General features: G+C 37.0%; 1 protein-coding gene across 1 annotated transcript in view; it reads right to left on the bottom strand.

The window, feature by feature from the left end:
- The window catches only part of SAMSN1 (SAM domain, SH3 domain and nuclear localization signals 1), a 131,778-nt gene that overhangs the window by 78,891 nt on the left and 28,197 nt on the right, over positions 1-24,690 (bottom strand). The window contains exons 6-8 of the mRNA XM_070597592.1: positions 19,383-19,465; positions 3,293-3,419; positions 1,735-2,087 (exon numbers count right to left, since the gene is read on the bottom strand). Coding sequence (XP_070453693.1) covers positions 1,735-2,087; positions 3,293-3,419; positions 19,383-19,465 — 563 coding nt within the window. The remainder of the gene's footprint in view (positions 1-1,734; positions 2,088-3,292; positions 3,420-19,382; positions 19,466-24,690) is intronic.

Raw genomic sequence — 24,690 nt, forward strand, 5'->3', positions numbered from 1 at the left:
AAGAATAATGCCCTTAAGTGATCTAGAAGTTCTTCTATCTGGCATGACCCAGGAAGGTTTTCTAGAGGACAAAGTATTTGATCTGAGTCCTAAGGGATGGGGTAAGTTTTAAAGGAGAGAATAACATACTAGGCACGTAAACACAAAGATGGAGGGGGAGGAAAGTGCAAGACAGTTATTAAGAATAGCAAATCTTTCAGTTTGGCAGTCCGGCATAGGAAACCTGTAAGGAAGAAGCAGTAGACAAAGCTGAAATGTTAGATTGAGGCCAGTGAGCTGAAATCCAGAAATGCCAAGTTAAGGAGTCCAGATTAAATTCTGAAAGGAAGCTCTGAATATTTGTGTTTGGATTCTTATATACCAGCTTTGCCACTTGCCAAGTAGTCATCATTCTTGATCTTGATCCTGAAGCTGTCAGGGAGAGTCTTCAGAAGTAGTTTCTAATTATATTACCAGCTGCTCTCTAAGAAACTGCTCCAAGAAGAAGCCTGAAAAATGCAGCAACCCCAGAAGAGAAGATGAAGACTAAGGAAGCGGGAAAGACATTCTTAAAAATAATTACTGTTGAACAGGTTCATCAGTTCCAAGTCTGCTACTAGACACCTGTACTACTTCATGTGGTACTTTGAACACAGATTACCTGAGCTCTAGTCTTCAAAGACCCAACTTAATACACAAATCTCAAAAGGTGAAAAGGACTCCAAGAGAGAAGAAGCCTCTTCAGAGATCTCTAATGCAGCATGAAATACAGCCTGTGTCTAATGAGAGACTGATTCTTAGACCAAAATGGTATAGAGTAGGGTTCCTGGATACAAGAGTTGTTCCATTCATTCACTACAAACCCAAACACACGAACTGTAGAGAAATAAAGGCACAACACATGCCTTAAGTAACTTACAATCCAGATGAAAAGAATAGTTCCTCAAGTCCTAGAATATTTGTGTTATTTAATTTTAGTTTCTCAATTACTTCATGAGTTTAATATTACTATTTCCATTTTACCAACTGAGAAATTAAGATTAAAAGGTTTCAGTAGTTTGCCCAAGCTAAACCAGTAGCAGAGCTTGGATCTAAACCCAAATTTGTCTAACTTCAGAGTCCATACTCTCTCTTGCACCAGTACAGCCTTAGGGCCTAGCTTAGTATATGGGAAGCAACATAAAGTATAAGCTAAAAACAGGATCCCTAGCAGAAGACTGTGTAGGTTCTAGATCTTGGCTTCACTTCTTTTCCACTAAATTTTTTGTGCCTTATTTTTCTCAATTATAAAACAAGGGGGAATTAGTATTAGACTAACACTCCCTACCTTATAGGGTTGTTGTCAGATTTAAATGAAATAACACATCCAAAGTCCTTAGGAGAATGGCAGGCCTAGAGAAAATGCTCACTTAAATTAGCTATGATGTGTTACTGAAACTTCATGGCAACAGCAATCATTTAGACACTTCAATGCACATTTTCTTGATCTGAATCAACATCCAAAGTCATCCTTCAATTAAAAGGAAATCCCTGGAAAATATTACGCAGTAGTTTATTTGAACACTAAGGAATATATGCAATAGCAACACGATAGCAGAAGTCACAAGAGCTGCACTGCTTTTTAGAAAGACTCCTCTAGCTCTGGTAACTTTCTGACTGATAAATTTGACTGCTTAGCTCTTTTGTTATCTGTTTATTTCCTGCCAGTACAAATACTCAGATAAGACGATACATTTCCGTAGTTTACAAACTTACCCACGAATGTGGGAGATCCATATCTGTACCAGAAGACTTGAGACGTGGGTGGTGAGTGCAGCGGAAACAGTTGTCCCAGGGGGCAACTTGGGCAATTTGGAAATCAACACATGTCCAGAACGGGTTTTCTGGAAAAGGCTTCCAGCTGTTCCACATCGGAATTTCACCTTCATTATAGGATAACATTTCTGCCAAGCTGCATCCAGCTGAAGTGCTAGATCTAACCAGTGATGCAGAAATAGAATCTAATCTAATCTCCACTTCTTCCTTCCTCCTTGTGCCAACATTATTAACTTTCCTTTCTTGAGATTTGGCTAATTTCATACAGGAAATCAATGTTTCATCTTCATCTTCTGAAAGATAAAGAAATAAGTTAAGAAGTAAGTGTCTAATAGTTTGGCACATGTAGAAATTAAATTATACTTCCCTTTATATAACAGAAATGAATGAACACCACAGGATAAACCAAGAAGTGATTTAACTTCACAAAATAATTTACAATTGCATTTCTTTAAAGAGTCTTTTCTATATTAAATGATTTGTTTTATAAAAACAGATTTACGCCAAATTTTTTGAAGACATATAGAGATATATAATGATTAAAGTCAGTTTGACTGGAATAACTGGAAGCCACGTGCAAATGGTATACTGAAAGATATTTGAAAAAGCTACAAATTAAAAAAATTCCCCATATCTTATAAGCATAATATGGTGTCCTTCCATTTTTACATATTTATAATTTTTTGAAGGCACATGTATAAGAGAGCATCATAAGGAAGAAAATTAAATCTTTGCCTTATTTAAAAGAATGAAATCTCAGTGGATATGAGCTAAAATCCTATTGGTATTCTAAAATTTTCTATTTTCATATCAATCTGCAAAGAGATTTATGCATGCTGTGTGTCTCACAGGGGAATAGTTTAGAAAAGCAAGAACAAGACTGAGAAAACAAAAGTAAAAGGTATATCTTTAATACTATAAAGTTGATTAGTGAAACCTATATTTACTTGTGGTGAAGGGTCTGATGAAATTTCTAGTAATATATAAAACAGTTACAGAATATAGAAATATATATGACTCATAGTAAATTGCACCACATTATTGAATCTCTTTAAGTTCAAATGCTTAACTGGTGTAAACAAAAGATTATGATTTATAGGGACTTATTGTAAATAAGTAAATGAAAGTCAAAGTTCCATGTCACGACACGCCAATTTGCTGCACTCACATTAAAATTAAAGACTACTGTTTTCTGTGGCCAAGGAATGGGAAGAGTAGAGACTGCTGACCCTTATTCTCTTGCTGAGCTTCAGCCATAGCTTCCTCTCACTCTATCCCTGTGCCTAGTCCTGAGGGGAAGGAGGAATAGTGGAGTATAGGAATAAGAAGAAATTTAGGAATAGGGTGAAGATATTTGTTTTACAAATAATTTGGTAGTAAAGAAATAAAAGAATATTTAATGATTACTTTAAGGCGTTATCAAAATGGCTTTCATTGAGACATGAAACCGCAATACTTCCTCGAAAAATTTTTAGCAGCTCATTGAGTTCTTACTTACGGAGATTTATTAACGTGGGTTTCGTCTCATCCAGACTCGGCACCCTGGCTTTCTTGGTCCAAACCAGTTTCTGTAGTCTCTTTAATGTCCCCATGGATTCCACTGGGTCACCACCTGGTCTTATTGCCTAGCACAAACATAGCTCAAGGTAAAGACAAATTATTCTTCACCAAAGATTAAATATAAAATTTGTAAAGATGATAAAAGTGGGGAAATAATGAGACCTTAAAACCTGTAGCCTGTGACAATTTAAGCAATAACTCGAAAGCACATTACATTTTTGGGGTTCAAACTTGTAAAATATATTATAACTGCTCAGTCATACGGAATCAGGGCACTTTTTATCAATTTTTTTTTACTTAAAAATGCAGCAAAATTGATTGAATTCAGAGTCATCTATAAATGACTTATTCCTGCTCAATGTGAAATAGTCCAAGGAACAAGGTCTTTAAAGCACAACATAAATGGAACAAGAGGTTTAAAGTTGCTACTTGCAAGTGTAGGAATAGACTGATGGTGCGCAAAATAAAAAGCAGAATTCAAATTTTTTTCACTTTCATTTTGGAAATTTCTGGTAAAACAGCACTTTATTTCAAGTATGAAATGTTTTCAAATAATATACTTTTCTTTAAACAGTCTCTTGCTTTCTAGAAGTTACACACTGAGCAAAATAAAACACAGCCACCACATTCTACATTATGTTTTAGTATATAAGTATCACTGGTTTACTACGGCAAAAAAAGTCAATAAAAGAATTAAAATTGCATTAATGACTCAAAGTTTCCTTGGAAGATACAGAAATATTTTCCGCTAGTTTAGTGTTGGCAAATTTGTATTTATATTGCTTTTACTTATTGTTTTAGGCTGTCTTACTCTTTAGGATTTCAACATATGTTGGAAATTAATACTTTATGTGCTAAGTTTTATACTAATTGGTAAAATGGTTGAATTCTGTTATAAACTAGATGTGAAGTAATACATAGCAAAATACTTCTTTTCCACCCAGAAAGTTCTGGACTTAGAAATATTTCTCCCTCTGCTTCTGCCTCATTCTTTCTATTTGAACAGTTGATAAATGACATTTAAATAGATACTGCAATTTTCAAAAGGTGAATGATTTGCATCCTCATTAATGTTTGAATGAGACATATTTATAATAGTGCTTTCCAATCCTTTGAGAGAGGCTATAAGCCCAAAGAAATGTCTGGAAGAAAAGGATCTCTGGCATGCAAACATTTCCAATCATTATATTCAGCTCTTATTCTTGGTCTATAAGAATGACTTTGAGCAACCAGTATAAACTTGATGCTCTGTCTCTGCATAATAGCACCTAAGTAGGAAATGTGACGTTTTGTCAGCGCAAGCCATACCCATTTGCCTTAAATAAATGGGAAAATATTGAAATCATTTTTATCTTTCAGAGAAGACTATGATGAGATTTTTTTAGATATGCAAATCTCCACTCTCTTTCCAAAGGTCATGCTTAGCTCAACACAATTTCTATTGCTATTTATTTCTGTATTATTTTCTCCAGTACTCCTTTTCGGTACTTTCTGAATTACTCAATTTTACAGGCCCCTTACAACTCAGGAAGAGTCATTTTTCTAATCTTTAGCCCCTTCCAGAAAAAATAAGCTGACATTGCACAATCATTGGGCATGATATTTTTCTTTGGTGTGCTTTCTTTCTTACGGCAGTCTCCTCCTGTTACAGGGAAAGCTTAATTGCTCCATTGAAACATTGGCATCAAAAATAGCCTTCTCTCTCCCCCTTCTTTATGAAAAAAACTTATGCTCGATTTGGGGAAAGGTGTTATATACCAGGGTAACTGAACTTATTAATGATTTCCCCTAGGAGGAACAGAAGCATTTGTACAGTGTCTAAATTCAGATGAGTGAGCTCTCATGGCCCAGAAGTGTTAAACAAACTGACCCCTCATTATTTTGTTCAAACTCTGTTATAGCCTTTTTAAAGCACAGTATCGTTAACTTTCCTATCTTTAGCCACTCACTCATCTTTGAGTTAAAAGAGATCAGTCTACTGCATTTTATTCATTTTTTAATTCCATTTGCCGAGGATAGTACATGGCTTAATAAATGTTTGCTGAATGAATACACTCTTGATTTCACACAATATTTTATCCATCAAATGGATTATCCTAGTAAATTTTTTATACTAGACTGGCAACTTTCTAATAGGAAAGTACTTCTGGAAAACCTTCTCTTGCTTTTAGGTAGTATATACCTGCAGGATGAAAGTTAAAATTAATACTATTATAAGAGATATAGAATCATTAAAATTATCTATTAAAAAGAAATCCTGTAGAATATTTTCAAAATAATAATATTACCTGCTATAATCCTCTAATGTGTTACCTGTATATTTGCACAGAGTTTGTTTAAAATTTATAATAATGTGCCTTTTAATTTTGAGATATTTTCTAAGAAGACTGACCCATAAATAAAACTTACCATTCAACCAAACAACAAACATTCATTAGGTACCTACTATATGCCAAGCACTGTCACATGGTCTGAGGATATGACATTGAGCAAGTAAGAGGAGATCCCTGCTTTCACAGTCTACATTCTAGAAGGAGGTGACATACCGTAAACATAACGTAACCTAAACAAGTACATACCCAAGAGAATGTGACGTAAGATGTGCTGTGCTAAGAATAGACAGAGTGACTGAGTGGGGACAGGGGATGGGGTTACTAATTTACACTGGGTGATCAGGAGGGGCTTCACTGAAGATACTGAAACTGCGACCTGAATGACAAGAAGAAACCAGACATTTGGAGATGGTTTTGGATTCCGTGGATACGTCAGGCAGGACATTTCAACTAAGACTTGAATGACAGAAAAAGAGTCAGCCAGGCAAACAGCAGAAGGGAAAGAATTCCTGGAAGAGGATACAGCTTGTGCAAAGGTTCTAAAGCTGGAACTCCTGGAAGAATTAGCCCGTGCCCAAGGAGGAGAAAGAAGGGAAGAGTATCACGAGATGAGGCCTTCAAGGATGCTTTTGTAGAACAGGTTGAATAATACGCATTTTATTCTAATCATGGGAGTGACACAATTTGGTTTACATTTTTATTTCTCTTCCCTCTCTAATGAATTTTGATCATTTTACTTCTAAAAGGACTTTCCCAATAGCACAAAAACGTGCTCTGATCTCATCCATCTTTAATTCACCATCTTTTATTTACCACTCTTTCTCCTCCCTCTCCCAGGCTTCTCAAAGATGTTAACTGTGTACGCTTCCTTTAAGTCCTTTAATTTCCCATCCTTTCAACTCACCTCAGGTACTCATCAATCAGCTTTTGTCTCTACTATTCCTTTTAAATTGCATTTGTGGTCCAATGAACCATTCTCAAACTCCACTACTATCTGACATTCAGCAACACTGATCATGATGACTTTAAGGAAATACCTTGTTTTCTCGGCTTCTTTCACGCCATTTTCCCTGGTTTTCCTTTTAACCTTTTCTGGCTATTCTTCTTTATCTCCTATATGCTGACACTTCCTTTTCTCTCAAAATTAAATGCTTAAATTCCTTTAGAACTAGCTCTGGGCCCTCATCTAATACCACCATCATTATTTTCTCATCACACACACACACACACAGCTTTTAATATCACTTATATGCTGATGATTCCTAGTTTATTTCTCCAGGGCTTTCTTTAGAGCTTCAGACTCACACATCCAATTGTCTATTTTAAATGACTTAGAAGCATGATCAAGACTGACCTCTAGACCCCCAAATATGATCCTCATCTGGTCTTCTTCAACTCAATGAACGCCATCTTCATCCACCCCACTGCACATTGCGTAAATCAGATGATCACTTTTGCACTTACCTCTCCTTTGTTTATTTATATTTATTCCATTGCTGAGTTTGGCCTATTCTCCAAAATGTGTCTTGAATCGTTTCTTTTTCCCCATTTCCATTGTTACCACTCTAGTTTAATTTTCTCTCATTGAAACTATTGCCAAGTCTCTAATTGGTGTTCTTTTCACTTTTGCACTCGTTCAGTTCATTCACAATACAATGTTCGAGTTCCCTTTGAAAGATGAAATCTGACAATATTACTGTCTTGCTTAAATTACTACAGAATTTCCCAGTGTTCTTTAAATAGCATCCAAATACTTAACTAGGTCTGTAAGGGCTACGTCTCCAGGCTCCACTTGGGCTCACAGGCAGAACTTTGGGTTCCAGTCTCTGGAGCTCTTTCCTTTCTCGGTGTCTTTGTGTGTGCTGCTCCCACTGTCTGGAATGCTTGTTCTCATTCTCCTGACCTGGTTAATTCCTACTCACTCTTGGAGCATTGGCCTAAATGTCATTTTTTCAGAGACATCTTTCCTGACTCCAAAATCCAAATTAGGTCCCTATTCTTTTACCTTCTTGTCTTTCACCGCAATTTCAAACATTGCATCATTGGTTAAATGGTTTTTCCCCAGTAGACACTAAGCTGAAGCAAGTCAGGAACCACACCCGTCCGTATAGTTACCATACAATATCCTTAGTATCTATAACGTTGTTGATATTTGGTACTCCACATGAATTAGTTGAAATGATGATAAGAAATGAATAAAGGAATAAATGGATGAAGACTTGATTTTGTAAAATCTATTGTTTTGAAATGTAATGATACAAAACAACATGATTAGAAACCGACAAATGAGAGAAGAAAATTATTGCATTTAGTTTACTTATTTTTTATCCATTAAGATGGTAATTATATGTAAATATAAATTAAATATTTTTCATATGTATATTTTAGTATGTATCCACTATATCTTTCATATATATTGTGCATATATAAATGTGCATATCTTTTAGCTCATTTTGGTCACATTCCTTAATGTAAAATTCTGTTAGAAGTGTTGGATTAAATACATCTCACTTTCTGACACTTTGCTTGACTATTAGGATGACAGAATAATTTTTAGAAAATAGCATTAATGAAATTATTGAACTGGATTAGTCTTACAATCATATTTTATGAGCTGGAGTGGAACTTACTGGACATCTAGTCTACCAGCCTATTTAAAAAATGAGAAAATCCAGAGAAGCTAAGTGGCTTATCCAAGGAAAGATAATTCATTAATAACAGAGCTAGGATGAGAATCAAGTATTTTGACTTTTAATCCAATGTCCTTTTTTAGGAGCAAGCATAATTATTAGTTATCTAGTATTGAGAGCCAAATTAAGCCAAGTAAATTCAGGGTTTGGATTTGTAAATTAAATGTGGCTCTCTATTATAGAGGAAAAGCATCAGATACACATGCTCAGATTTACAGGCCTCTCTTCTTTTATTTATGTGTGTGTATATATATATTTTTTTACATAAATATATCTTCCGTTTTATATATACATATATTTTGCCAGAAGGGAATTTAAATCTCTTCCAATTTATCTCTTCCTTTCACACAGGAGAAATTAAGGCTTATGGAGACTAACTAAATCCTGATCACCTAACCGAGTCAGCAACTTGAATCAACTTGAAAGTAACATGATAGATCTTGAAGGAAGTAAAGTAACTTCCTTTGTTCTCTTTTTGTTCTTAATTTCCGATTTGGAAAAGTTTTCCTTTCTTGTGACATTTTTAACAAGAATTCACATAGAGAAAGCCTGATCACCTGAGGTCTATTTCACACAATTTCTTCAGCAGAGGAAAGAGAAATTCTTTTTACTAATATTTTGGTTTCTTTTTCTAAAAAAGCCGTAATGAATACCCTGAAGTGAAACTTCAGGTAGTTTCATGTGTTTTGCATTGACAATTTCTCAGCTTTCTAGTCTTATGACTTTTTGTTTAGTTACTAAAAATGTACCACTTCTTAGGGCTTCAGAATGATTTTTTTTTAATGCTCACAATACACTATTAAGTGAAAAATCAGAATATAAATTTGTGTAAAAAGTGTGTTTATACTTTTTACTACTTTATACTACTCTAAGTGACTTTATTTGCTTCTTTATATACTGTGCATTTTCCAAGTTTTCTACAATGAAGATACATTACTTCAATAATTGGGAGAAATTCCATAATTTAAAAAATGTACTTAGAATCCAAGTTTTTGTAATCCAATATGTCCTGCCAAGCCGGACAGAAGTACCCAGTTTTTCTACCATGAATTTTTTCCCAGCCACTTAAAGGTACCTAGGGACTGGATAGAACGATGAAAGCCATTTTCATGGTAAAAACAAAAACAAAAATAAAGAATTCACTTTAAATGGAGAGATCATTAAAACTCCAAAGCTATACCTCCATTCTCTTTTATATATAAGTGACTATTCTGTATTTATGACCTAAAACATACTCTAAAAAGATAACTTGTAAGGTCACAATGATCGATTAACATTTAGTAACTCAATGAACAGTAATAAAACCAAGAGGATTATGAACCAGAATCAATCAATGCAAACACATGAAAACAAGTTTCACTTTAGAGGTTTATTTTATTGCTTTCTTGGAACTACAACTAACTAAAAAGACAATTTAAAAATAATTCATTTATGCAAATAAAATATTGATTGAAGAAATAATTGATGGAAAAATTGCCATGTTGATATTAGATATTCTTATATATTATAATTACAAAGTTTTCTTCTTCAGTGATAGCAACTGAAATTAAACTAAGACTGGACCTGCGCTTAAAATAGGTCTGGGTATAATAAAAACAGTCACTGAATGAAGGAAGGAATAAAATAGAATATATTCTCCTAGAAGGCTTATGAGATAGTTATTTATTCATTCAAAACACATTTACTGAGCACCTAATCTGAGGGAGATGCAAAGGAGAACAAGTCATTTTGTCTGCCTTGTGATGCTCATTGCTTAATATGAGCCACTGAAAAAAACAGTCACCTGTTTCTGTGCCTGTCCCCTCCACTAGAGCTCTTTGGGGTTTCAGAGCTGTTTTACACATCTCAAACCTGGTCTCTAATATGCTCAATAAATATATGTGAACTGAACAGCTGGTCAAAAATACATCTGGAGGAAAAGGTTAATGTGTGTCATCTAAGAAGTACAAATAAAATGAGATGGTCATTCACAGGAGAGAAAGACTACATTAGGCAATGTGGAGAAAGGAAATCCTAGAGGATTAGCAAGCAGTGTAATTTAGCATGTCTAACAAAGCCCTTTATGCAACAGTCTTATCCCGCCATACAAATACAAATCACCCACTCAAGTCCTAATACAGGTTTCTAGCTCCTTCTCCTTCTCTCAAGCAGATTTTGCGGTACACAATTCTGATCTTGCAAGAATGTGCTACACAGCCTCTATGTTCCACGGTACAAGGAAGTTGCGACTTCGTGACCATCTCTTCCCACTTCTGTATAGGGAGCCAAGACTGCTCTTTGTTAATTGAACCATACAGGTTGGGGTCTGTCTCTTAATGTGGAGACACTGCCAAGCCAGCTGGAAGTTACCAGGATTACACAAGTCAGAGATGCAAATGGGGTTATGCTGGTTCAAGGGGAAAGGCTGCAGAAGCGACATCTTTCTTACTTCCTATGTAATATCCACTGCTCTGAAATTTTAAAGAAGTTTCTAGAACCATTCATGAGACTATTTCTCTTTTTGGGTACACTTCTTAGCTGACCAAAAAATGTGGACAATAGGAAATTTAAGAGCCAGTATACAAATTAATTAATTTTTATTAAGCCCCTATTGGATTCCTAGCAATACAAGGAGCCATGGGTATAGGAAATTACCTGGAAAAGAATACAATCCTTGTATCTAAGAGTTAGAATTTAATACACATGAGAAATAAAGAAAAAATATCAGGAAAATCTGGTTTAATAGACTCAGCCCTGGTCTGCAGATAAGTGACTGCTCTGCTTAGCGTGACTAGCTTCGTGAACCTGAGCAAGCCACTTCACTTCTCCACACTTCCATAAAGTGAAGAGTTGGATCATGGAATTCATTGTTCCTTAATTAAGTTTAAGGACATTAGGCTAGATAAGTATCTCCTTTTGTTACTTTACATACACTCTTGGACCTCAAAAGAGTATCAAGGAAAAAGTGGGAATGAGCTACTGTTAATCACAGGTTACAAGAGTTTGAAGAAGCCTTTGTAATCATCTAGTCCAATAACTTACTTTAAAAATGAAGAAAGTGAGGCACAGAAATGTGAATTTAGTGGTCTAAGAGCACAGTCAGCAGTAGCTCAAGGTCTCTTGAGCCAATTCTCTTGCTTCTGTTTCTAATTACATTATTTGCTAGTCCTCCCAGATGCATAGCTTTATGTTCATCTGGACGTCCTTTTGGTATTCATTGAGATCCAGTTGTTTTTTTCCCAGAGCTCTTTGATATTTAACTAGTTATCAAAAACTGAAAAGGCATGGGAAACAGCAAGGGCAGAGTGCAGTCATTTTTCAGGGAACGGAAGTAATATTTAAGCAGCACCCTTCCCTCACCTCTTCTGACCTAGCACAGCTATCATCCCTTAGGCAGAAAACTACTGTTGAGAAGAAAACTCTTGTAGAAACTTAGATGTTAACATGTTAATTATATTTGGGAAAAGAGGGCTGTGAGAATACAGATATCCTGAACCTATTATATTCATGCCTACCTAAAGAAACATGATTCGTTGAAGGTAATTATTTGTCATAGAATCTGCAAGTTTTTATTACATTTTGGGAAACAATAATCAAATAGAGTTGTTTAATTTAGCTCGCAGTGTTCCCAAAAGCTATTGTGGAAAAAGAACTGTAAAGTAGGCTTATGGTTTATTTAAGTCCGTAATACTGTAAGACTTGCTAATGTACGTGATTGTCCTGGAAATTTTCCAGACCTTCTAGAACATGTCCTTTCCATGACCCTCTGTTTAGAAACAACTCAACAAGGAAAGAAGGGTGGTTGATGTGATCTGAGGATTTTAATACCATAAGAAAGAGTTGACACACCAAGAAAATATGCTTTTTAACACCATGAAATTTTACATATCAGGAGAAACTGCTAAATTTTACAGAAAAAATTTTACACAGAAATTCCTCCTTCTTTGAAGGGAATGCTTTATGCTTGTCTTAGGTCAGGACACTTCTCAATAAGGACAAGTCTTTTTATGTTCTCTAGAAACACTTTCATGTAGCAGCTGAAAACAAATATGATAAAGAACTATAGAAAACAATGCTTATGGTATTAAAATTATTGGGAAAGAGATAGAAAAACCACTTGAATATAGGATTATCTAGGGAGAAATTTCCTACCATTTCACTGGCAGTAGGCTTAACATGTCTTTGACAGTAAGATGCACTCCAACATTCAAAGGTCACCCCTTAGCATTAGAAAAGGAAAAGGTGAAGACTGATGTCAACAGTCTTACAAAAACAAAAACAAACGAAACTCTACAGAGCTACCAAAATAATTGGGAAATGATCCGTTTTCTTAATTATAATAATCAAATTATCAAAGTATACTCATTAATGTTTCATCAGTGGCTTCATCTTCACATATATCAAAGATGAATATGTATGTGCCTGTACATATATATAGAGAATACACATATTATATATATAGTGGATTCACTCCCCAGCCCTTACTTAGTTCAGTCCCAACACATGGTCCAAAACCCAGAAGAAGTTGGTGGACAGAGAGTTAGAGTCCGGAAAATGGTTTATGAAGCACTCTCTTCCTTCTTCCCTAGTGTTCTTCATTACTGGGTACATAATGAGCATCCATTTTTGAAACTCTGACAGAATTTAAACTCAAACCAAATATACATTTGGAGTTGGGTAATATCCGGAGTCGCAAAATAGGATATCTTTTATTATGTTTGGTACCTGTCAATGTAAGCTCCTTACTGTTAACTTCCACTTCTTTTGGAAAACTCGTGTACCTGGTACTTCAAGACTGCAACAATAGGCATTTGCTGGAGTGTATAACAGAGAATAGAAGAGAATTTCAAATTTTATTTTAGGGGAAAGCCTACAACGGTATTAAGAGGAGGTTAGAGAGAGAACATGAATGCTCATTGAACATCTTCTGGGAGTAGTATAATATGCTGCTTCATTTAATTTTTTTTTTTTTTCCTGAGGAGGAGTCACCCTGGGCTAACATCTGTTGCCAATCCTCCTCTTTCTTTGCTTGAGGAAGATTAGCCCTGAGCTAACATCCCTGCCAAGCCTCCTCTATTTTTTGTATGTGAAACACTTCTACAGCATGGCTGGTGAGTGGAGGGGGTTCACACGCGGGATCTGAACCCACGAACCCGGGGCCGCCGAAGCAGAGTGTGGAACCACTTGGCCACGGGGCCGACCCTCATTTAATATTTATAACAATCATAAGAAGTTTTTCTTATCACCATTTTACACAGAAGGAAATCGAAACACAGAGAGTTTAAGCAACAAGTTTGAAGTCAAGAGTTATGACTTACATAAAGGTAAAGCAAGAAGTCTCACAAGTTCTAGCCAACGACCAAGTAGTGTAAACTGACAGAGTAGCTGAAACGAGTGAAGGTAGTACTGAGTGACTGGGCTTTATGTTGTATGTGGGTTTTTAAAAGACTAGGCCCACATTTTCAGGTTTGCGTCACATTGTAAAGGTGACAATTAGTACTTGGTGCTTGGTACAGTATAAGTTACCAGATTGTGTTTACCAGCCATTTTTTGAATATATAATTCCTTTTAAAAATGAGAATAATGCTAAGGAATACCCAAGTAATTCCTATCAGTCTTTTAAGGTGATCAACAGGGGAAAATACCTACTTGTATTTGGAGTTATAATTAAGCTAGAGAATATAGTTCATTCATAAAATTCATTTGTTAGAATTAGGCATTTCCTTTTCTATGAATAAACTAAAAGTTCAAATGGAAGGTTGCTTAACTCCTTTTCCTTGTTTTAAAAGGGAATAAAGAAAGACAGAGATACACAGTATAACTTTGGACACTGAAATGAATAGATCTAGTCTGATTTTAATTTTATTTCCCCAGAGACAAAGATGTAGATTTCACACCAACATTCAATGTTCCTTTAACACCAACTAAAGTCACTCTTTAAAGTCTTCTGTTAAAAAAAAAAAAAAGATTACATTTTCCATTTAGCTAACAAATAGAGCCCTATATTCTTTCTATATGTAAAATGAGTTATAATCTTGCTCTTAGGATGTAGTAAAACTCCTCCACCTATAACCTCAAAATACTACTAGGTAGCTCCGGTGGTTTTAAAATAGATCCACAAATTGTTTTATACTACTGTCTTCAAAAGGCAGTCATAATGCCCCTCCCATTAGTATGAGCTGGATTTAATCACCTGCTTCTATCAAATAGAATAAGGTGGAAGCGATGATGTATGACTTCTGAGACTCGATCTTAAAAGGCATTATAGATTCCTCCTTATTCTGTGTCTTGGATCACTCACTCTGCGGGAAGCCAAATGCCATGTTACAGGGACACTCAAGCAACTCCATGGCAAGGCCAACACGGTGAGGGACTGACGCCTCCAACCAGCCCTCAGCAAGGAGCTGAGGCCTGCCGCCTGTGCCACGAGGGGGGGTTTGGAAGCAATTCCTTCAGCCACTGGTAGCCTTCAGATGACATTTGGATTGCAAACTCATAGGAGACCCTGAGCTAGAATCCCCAGCTAGTCCATTCCCAAACTCCCAACTTGCAGAATCTGTGAGATAATAAATGTTTGTTGTTTCAAGCCCCTAAATTTTGGGCCAATCTGTTATGCAGCAATAGATAACTAATATAGTAGCTAAAGTTACATAATGGATAAGAAAGTATCCGAAAATAAGAACCGAGCACAACCTCATTAGTTCATCTTTATATTATCACTCCATACGTCAAGACTATATTATGTTGACACTTGCGGGTACTACTTAAACAGTCTGTCATTTTGGCCTCTTTTTTCCCCCGCCTTACAGATTGTTCAGATCCTTTTTAGAACCACCCAAAATGTGTCTGATGAAACCTAGTGAGAGATCTGCCCTCCTTCTTGTTAACAGATCCAGATCACAGCATAACCTTAAAGTTCTTTTCCAGTCACCTAGTGTGGTAACCTCAGTCAAACTCACAGAAAAGTAGTCCCACTGTGACACAGTCTACACACCTTTCCCAACCACAGTGTGCTGCACTGGATACAGTGTTATGTCTGTATATAGCCAATGGGCTGTACACAGCCCGTGGTTTATCAGTTATTAATCCAATCTTCATCTTAATGACTAAATGACTAACTCTCAATTCTAGGTGCTGCGTATACTGCATAAGAACTGAAGGAGGTTAGTGCAGGCTGCACAGTCACAGCCAAATCTAGACACAATTTGATCTAGCAATTAGAGTTCAGCATTAGCAAAAGCGACAGTTTTAAAAATAAAGTCTATCAGTTAGGAACACACTCAGCTTTGAGGAACAGAATGCCCAGCAACAGTGGCTTAAACAAGGATGGGGCTCCAGTTCCCATACAGTAAGGCCAGACCCAGGCAGTCCAGTGCTGCTGCAGCTGTTCAGAATGTGATGCATTTGCCTGCTCCTCCATTCTTAACATGTGCCTTTTGCCCTTATGGTGGGAAGATAGCTGCTATCATGTCCAGACACCAGGTATCATGTCCCAGCTCCAGGCAGGGAGAAGGGCTAAGGACAAAGCTTTGCTTTTGTTTCCCCAGAAAAGAAAGCCCTTTCCAGGCATTTCTGGCTACATCTCATTGACCAGAATTGGATCCCATCTCCAACCCAACTACAGGAGAAGCTGAGAATTCAAATACGTAACCTTACGGTCTGCGCAGAAAAGGACATCAAGAAAGAAATTGAAATGGGTGTGGAGTGATCTAACCCTTAGCACTTTGATATCTGTCACAGAAGGCAGCCTAAGGTTTATGTATATGTATATGTATATGTACACACACACACATTTTTTTTAAATCAATTTACTCAGCAGTACTTTGCCACTAAAGCAGTGCAGGGAGAAAATGCTTTGGTGCAGTCCTGGGTGGGGGTGCTTGACAGTGCTTAATATCACCAGCACTGAAAGTAATAAATGTTATCCCTCTTTTCTATCATGAATATGAATGACGCTCTGAAGGCTGAATGCAACCTAAGAATTTACGTGAGAAATGAGGCATGAAACATTTTTGAAAATATATTAGCCCAAAGTCTGTATTACTGCATATTTTATACCCTTTTCAATATGCTACAAAAGGTTTGAGCCATCAACTGAATGCCGCCAGAAAAGAACAAACAAGAACAAGGATACAAAAATAAATGCTGGGAGTCAAGTTCTCCCAAAACGTTCTTTATGATCGGTATAATGATCACAGCAGCAGGCAGTCTGCTTTGCTCCAAACTCTCTCCATCAGCACTTCTGCAAGACTGGTTCTCCAGCAAGTTTACCCCAGGCCAAGTAGTCAGAAATATTCATGGAGCAGTCAGTATTGCAGAAAGCATTCCATAACCATCCTCCCCTGCCCTTGACACTTGGTTCCTCGTACCTTCTATGCCTGAGATCTTTCCTCTCATTTTGAGAATATGAAGAAAACATGTCTGGGTGAGTGTTTTCTGATTGGGGATTCAGTTAATGTTTAAATCTTTTATTCTGAATGATTTTTATCCAACATAATATATTTTGTATGCATGGTCATATGATAATTATAACTATTAATATGTTTTACATCCTATAAGCTTTATCCCATGTTAATGATATTTAGTAAAATGGCCAAAATATGAAAATATTTACTCTGTTAAGATATAATTCATTATTTTAATCCTTTCTACTTTTACAGAGTTTTAAAAAGTTCTATAATGAATGTATATCATTCCTGTAGTTTGGAACAGAAATCAACTTCAGTTTTTCCAGAAGGCTGTAGTCTTCCCAGACTAGACCTGAGCCAAGTTTGGGCTTGCGAAGTGAAAACGCATGGGGCATCAGGTCTGTAGACCCATCAGCTGTTTGGATCCCAGAGAGTCTCAAGGTTCATGTACTGAGCATCCTCTGGAAACTCATAGAAATACCTATTCTTAGAGCCCAGACATGATAATTCACTTGGATGGGGCGGGGGGGCTCAGAAGTCTGCATTGTTAACAAATACTCCAAGTGATTCTGATACAGGAGGTCCCTGGGCCACACTTGAAGAAACGTTGCTCTAAGTCATTTGCTCATTTGATGAGAGGCCACAGTCCGTACCGACGTCCATTCTTATGGACTCCAACGACAAGTGAGTCTCCCCATTCACGCTAATGAATGGTTCTCTCTCTGTCCCATCTTTCAAAACGTAAATTGCTCCTACTTTTCCTCAGTCACAAGGAGTTTATAGATTAATATTTGCATAGCACTTCTTAACACTTCATAATATTTCATTACATGGAAGTATTCTGTCATAGAGAAAAAATGTTTCTTAATTAGTTAAGTGCAATTGAATGCCTACTATGAATAAGACCAGAGATATTAAAGATAGATAAGACCATCTCCTTCTCCCAAATGAAGATTTCTAGATTAGATGCCCCTGCTTATCTGTCACTGGGTATGAACTCCCTCAACGCATCTGTAGTGATAAATTGCATAGTACAATTGAATGGTTACCATTTTAGAAGGATCATTTCTTGGTCAATTAAAATGTCCAGAAAGATTGGTGTTAAAGTGAAGATATTTTATTTAACCCCTTTCTTCTAAGAACTTTCTACATCATTTTCTTCTTTCTAAGAGATGGTTCTATTTTTCTACTAAAAACCTAAAGAAGGATTTCTCTTGGCACAATGCACTCTGGGGAGCTCTTACTGTAAACCAGCCGTTATTTTTTCCTGGCTATCAGACAACGTTTCACTTAGATACTATATCTGAGGTCTCATCTAAATTTAGGAGAACGAAACTGCACATTTTAGAGACAATCTGCCAGCTGTGCTTGTGAAAGTGTCACTAAGCCCTTGAAAGAGTAAGAGGAGGAGGAAGGGGAGCGAGAAGAGAAGAGAAGAGCTTCAATGACAACAACAATTGAGGGTTTCTAATCAGCTCCTAAATGCCAGCCGTGAAGCTAAGTGCTTTCACGAAGCATCTCAATTAATCCTCAAGACAGTCATGAGATACAGGTTCTTTACAGACTGATTTTACTGATGATGAACACTGAGGCAGAGAGATTAATTAAATTGCTCAAAGTCTTATAGCTACTAAGGGCCAAACCAGGATTCAAAGGGAGCTCTGTCTGTTTTCAGAACTGGCAACCATGAGCTGCAGGGGGACCCCGCTGGGAGCCAGGCGCTCAGGCACTGTGCAGCGTGTGCAGCCGGCCTCGGGAGCACAGTTCTCTCACTCCCACAGCATCGGAAGAGCCAGCAGAAACCGTGGCTGGTCCAAAGTTATGGCCCACTGTCTAATTCATCGGAGGGCCTCCGACAGCCTCAGAAATCAGTCTGGATTTAGGAATGCGAGCTCCCTGTCCTCACCAAATCAGCCCCTCACAATTCATATGCTATATACCCTCTGCCTATTGATCAATCTACTGCGCCGAGGAAGGTCAGTTCTAAATTTTCTAATAAAACTATCAGAATGATTAAAGAGAACCCATAGCTGTCAGAAAAATATCAAAATTCAGTATGATGCCTGAGTCGGCCCTATTGACACATACATTATTTTTTTTACAGGGTGAATAGCAACTATCTGACTGTTAATATGTTATTATTATTAGAGAGGCCCAAGGTTCAGACATTCTTAATTGCTTGAACTCCTGGGCTAATTAATGCAGTTTTAAAAGGGATATGTCAGGAATCACACTATATGTCTTTACATCAAATATAAAAACACAAGGCACGTGCCCCACGCTGAAGGTTGCCAGACAGTTCTAAGCGTTTAGCACAGGTCTTGTCAGAGAAAACCCCAGTATATTAATTTAACAGGCTCAGAGTTACTTACCAAAAGGCTGTAGAGCATGATGTTTTGCATAATCAAAATGGTGTATTCACTCAAGTCATCATTTGATTTTTTTCATTTATATTCCAATTCACAGGGGCATAAGCATATCAATTACAAAACAACCTACAATAACTAAATACAAAACAGCTACAAGGCCGTCTAAGTATTGTACACGACACCTAGCGCCACACAGAGCTCAAGGACAAAATGATCTTCACAAACGTAAATGTTGATTGTTCACTTCACCTGGTGGGAAATGCCCTGTAGTCTCTTTCCTTGAAGAGTTTGTATGTTATTACTCAGAAGAAAATCATCATCTTCACTTACATCTATGAAAAGAGAGAAACATTATATATAGATTATCAGAAATTACAAGATTTAAGAAGTTTATGTGCAATTTAGTACTCATTATATTTTTCTTTATTCTATTAAGACTCTATATTGACTAGATCATAAATGTTTACTTTCTTTTTTTTTTTTTTGAGGAAGATTAGCCCTGAGCTAACATCTGTTGCCAATCCTCCTCTTTTTGCTGAAGAAGACTGGCTCTGAGCTAACATCCATGCCCATCTTCCTCTACTGTATACATGGGATGCCTACCACAGCATGGCTTGCCAAGCAGTGCCATGTCCACACCCGGGATCCGAACTTGAGAACCCTGGGCTGCCAAAGTGGAATATGCGCACTTAACTGCTGTGCCATGGGGCCAGCCCCAAATGTTTACTTTCTTGAAGATATGTTATTCTTACAAGAAACAGATCAAAATAAAATAGAAATTTAACAAATAAAAATGAAGAATGCCACTGACCAAGTGTGTACCTGCACAAGCCACGGAACCTCTCTGGGCCTCAGTTTCCCTGTTGGTAATAAAAGAGTCACATGTAGATACTAAAGCCACTTCTAACTCCAGAATGCATGATTCCATAAAGTTATCACCTCACCCGTTTCTGTGAAACTAAGCTTTCCTCCCCTGGCATTTTGAGCTTCATTAGTTTATGTCTTCTCCACATGAATTATTTACGTTGAAATTGTTCTCTGCATGCTTTAGTAAAAGCTTTGGAATGGGGCATCCATTTGCTTGCAGCTAAATGAAACCTTTTCAAAAGGTAGTACTATTTCCCTTTCAGGTCCTGTAAGAGGGGCTCCATTTATTTAAACCTGACAAGCACACTGAGCTAAAGGAGGGCTGGACTTTATGGACTACTGGATCCAAGGCCCTCAGTCTATGGCGGAGGAGACTGAGATACACAGAAATCACCTGGCCACCCGGCCCGTTATTTTTCCTTTCACCTTCACTCCTGTTTATTTGCAATCATTGCTGCAATTTTCCACCATTTCTCATTCTCACTTTCTGCGGGGAGGAAGGGGCCTCAGTCTCAGAGCTATTCACTGCTCAGTCACAGAGGTATTTACATCAATAACTTCATATTTAAAATCAGAGTAACCACACTATAGGATTCCAGAAAATACTTAAACTTTAAAAAGAGCTGGGTTTGTGAGCCGGCTCTTTGAAGCAAGATCTTCTATCACGGCATCAGGATGCTAGAAGTAGAATTTTGCAGTTTTAGTTTTTTGTGTGTTTTTTTAGTTTCTGTATTTAGGAAACAAATTTCTTTATTCTGTTCTTTATTCCTTTCCATCTCTTCCCCTTTTTGATCCTTTAACTTGAAGTTTGGAGCACTCCCTCTATAATTATTCTTCTCGGGACAGGAAAAGAACAGTAAAGTGGTCCCCTGTACTCTAGAATCTGGAAGCAGCTGAGGAATATGCACAAGGCATTTATATCACTTACATAACAAGGTAAGACAGTAAAATGAGTGATTCACCCAAAGCGATGGGGAGAGATCACCATGACCTAGAGTGCTTGTGGAAGAGGCGGGGCCCCAATGGAAGCTCAAAGAATGGACATCGTTTGAAAAGGTGGAAGGAAAGGAAAAGTTACAAATATAGTGGCAACGCTGTGAACACTAGCCTATAGTGTGGAATGAATGGAACATGCTGAATTAAGTGTAGAGATTGAGACTGGTCAAGCAACAGGCAAATCAGAATATATCATAGGAGGAGGTTGGGCTGGAAGGGTAAGTGAGGTCAAATTTTAATGGGCCTTGAGTGCCAAGTGGAGGAAGTTGGACATACTCACAGACCAGTATTGCAAATAAAAATATTTACAGGAGTCAAACAAGTAACTTAACTAAATGAGGTGAATTTTGTCAAGGAGACAATGGTATGTCGGTGGTAAGCTGTAGGGCCGCCATTGCTAAAGGGCAGCCATTACTCTCAACTCTCTCAGAATTCGAGCCCAGGATTGTCCATTTCCCTCATGTTTTTCAAGACAGTATAAATACGTGGATTTTAAAATTTCCTGACTTTTAAATTACTGTATGCCCCAAACAAGCTTTTCCTCAGAATAAATTTACAGAGCTACTAGTTTGTGGTCTGCTGTAGAAAATGGAAGACCTTTGAGGGTTTTGGACTAACAAAGGGAAACCAGGAAAATGGCATTTTATGCAGAGTGAAAGATGACACGTTTAGAGCCCTATTACATTAGAGCCGGAGCAGCTGTCTCAGAGGAAGTGCTTTTTACATCTTGTTTTCTTTATCTTCCAAACTGGACCAAACTACCAACATTCCAAGAAGTCAGTAAGGACAAGAATACCCTCTTTGTAAGCACTGATAAAACTGGACTTTGCTGATGACCAAATTGCTAACCAATCAATGAAGTACAAGTCTAGCCTTCTGCCTGATGACTGAATCTCAAGCCACAAGCAATGAAGTACAAACCTGGCCCTACCTCATCTAGCACCAAGGCACTCTTCAACACAATTCACCTCATCCTCTCTTTTCCCCATAAAATCCTTGAACTCCTCTCCTAGAATTGGAACACATTTTGGGTCTCTACCTGAATCTGTGTCTCCAGAATTGCAATTCTAATTGCCCAAATAAATATCTGCTGTTTAAATTGTAGAGGATTTTCCTCAGTGGGCAGAAGATTGCCCATTTGTTTTGTGGTCTTATACATTTTTATTTATTTGTAATCTCCCAAATATTACCCTATAGGAACATTTATCAAGACAAAAGCAATTTTGTCCTAAGTAGCAACAAAGTCACCATAGCTGAATTAGGCAATATGCAGTTGTATTTTCCAAAGATGACTGCAAAAATCTCTCTCATACCACATATTCTGCAATGTGACCTTGGCACTCCTCCATCAAGAAATGGCGTTCAATTCTCTTCTTGAATTGAGCTGGCCTTAGCGAGTCACTTGTCACAGTAGAATGCAGTGGAAATGATGTTCTGTGACCTCCAAGGATAGGTCAGAAGAAGTCTTGCAGTTTCTACCTTGATCTTTTGGGATGCTCACTCTCCAGACACTTCCTCGTGTGATGTGTGAAGCTCCCTCTCAGGTCCCTCCCTCTTGAAACCCAGCCCTTAGCCTGGGAGAAGCTTAAGTCACATGAAGAGGCCACATATTGGTTTTCCAGTTGACAATCCCAGCCTTCAAGTTATCCCAGAACAGGTACCAGATGTACCTGTAAGTGAAGAAGCCCTTAGATGATTCTAGCCACCAGGCATTTAAGTCCTCCCCAGACATTCTAGTCTTCTCCGAGGAAGTCTCAGACATCACAAAGCACTGCTCATACTGAATTCCTGACCCACAAAATCCATGAGCTTAATAAAATGTTGTTTGATGTCATTAAGTTTTGAGGCGATCTGTTTGCAGCAATACATTAACAGAACATGCATAACCTACACAAGTGGGTCACAAACAACAGTGTACATAAGAATGCACCATCCAATGTAAATATGCAGACTCCAACAAAAGAAAATGGGATTAGGTAAAACAATGTAATATTTCTAATCAGCTTCTAGGTGATTCTAATGGAGATATTTCTGACCATACTCAGGTAAGTATAATCCTATAAGAAATCCCCTAAAAAACTGAAGGGATCCCAAGACTCACTTGTACAGAGAACTAGAACTCTGAGTGTTCCCATCACTCAAGTCAGAAAGCCTTCCCTGGAAACAAAAGAGGCGCACTCAGCAGGCAGCCTCTGCTTAGTGGTTTTATTCCCACATCATAAGCAGATGTTCACGTATGAAACAGGACTTCTCTCTGTCACTCCTCATGTAGTCCAGACTAACCAGAGTTAAATTACATGCTCCTAGGAAACATTTTAAATGAGTGTGGTCCCTGAAAATTAAACAGAACAGTAAATACATTTGTGACTATACATTTGCCATCTTGAAAATGAGAGTATCAAGCCAATAAAGAAAAAGAATTAATAAGGTCTGGAAAAATTAAGCCAAAATATTTAGATGCTTACTCTTAAGAGGCTGGCCAAATAAAATAAGATTGATTTATTTTAAGAATCCAGGAAAGAAAGTTTCAAACCAATGGCAATTCAAATGTTAAACCGGAAGGCTCTAACAACATCTCTCCCCTACCAATGGGGTGTTTTTGAGAATGAATCTCATCAAAACCATAGGTAAAGAGGATTATTTTAAAAATACTTTTGCAGCAGTATGGATGGAGTTAACACACCTTTCATTACTAACCACGTTTCCTGAACTTATCCAGCCCCTTACTTCCTTACTACTATGTCAATTTTTTTTGCATCTCTTCTGTTTTATAGAATAATCTGTCACAGTCATACTGCTGGAAAATCTCTAAATCTCCAAATATATGTTTCCTTTTTATATTTTTTACAAATTTTGCTTTGCTTTTATTCTTTATACTTTCTGGTATAAAATACGAAAACTCTGTTTTTGAAACTGTCTCGACTTAAATCATAACTTGATCTTAGACAAATTTCAATTCATAGATTTCAAAGTTTGTTCTTTTCACGCTTTGTTTTTCTTAAAACTAAGGCCAAAATAAGTTTAAAGATCCTAAAATTGATTTTAATTTACTAAAATGAATATTATGAATATTCTGCTTTTTTATGATGCTAAAAATACAATTCATATGAATTACAGATTAATTTCCCTTGATACCTAAACTATGACAATTTTTCAGTTGTAAAGTCCTGAGCACTTAATTTATCCTACATTTACTTCACAGATGTCTCTTTTAATAGCAGATGTAGGTTTAGATAAAATTCTTCTTAGAAGAAGGAAATGGACGAGATAAACTAAAAATGTTATGCTTCTGGTACTCAACTTATTCTGATAAATTTTGTCTTAACTGACATAACACAGTCATGTTATCGAGTTAAATGAATATCTTTATGGATTAAAACACCAGGCACAAATCCTTGGCTAAATATAGCCTGTAGAAGTTTCTTTCATTAGGCCCCAATACTCTTTATAAAAGACTGAAATGCTGTTACTATAATATGGGTCATGTAGAAATACCATTTTGAAATTGACATTGAGAGAAATGTTCTTTTTTTCTTGGTCTTGGAGTTTGTAACAGATTCTTTAGGAGTTAATGTCACTCCCGCCTATATATTTTTTTATTTCCCTATATATTTTCTTCTGTTTCATTGAGGTTGCAATTGCATCATTAGTGTTCAATAAAATCATGGGCTGTGGCTCACAGCGATGGTGCACC

The sequence above is a fragment of the Equus przewalskii genome, chromosome 27 (genome assembly GCF_037783145.1).
Source record: "Equus przewalskii isolate Varuska chromosome 27, EquPr2, whole genome shotgun sequence".
NCBI lineage: Eukaryota > Metazoa > Chordata > Mammalia > Perissodactyla > Equidae > Equus > Equus przewalskii.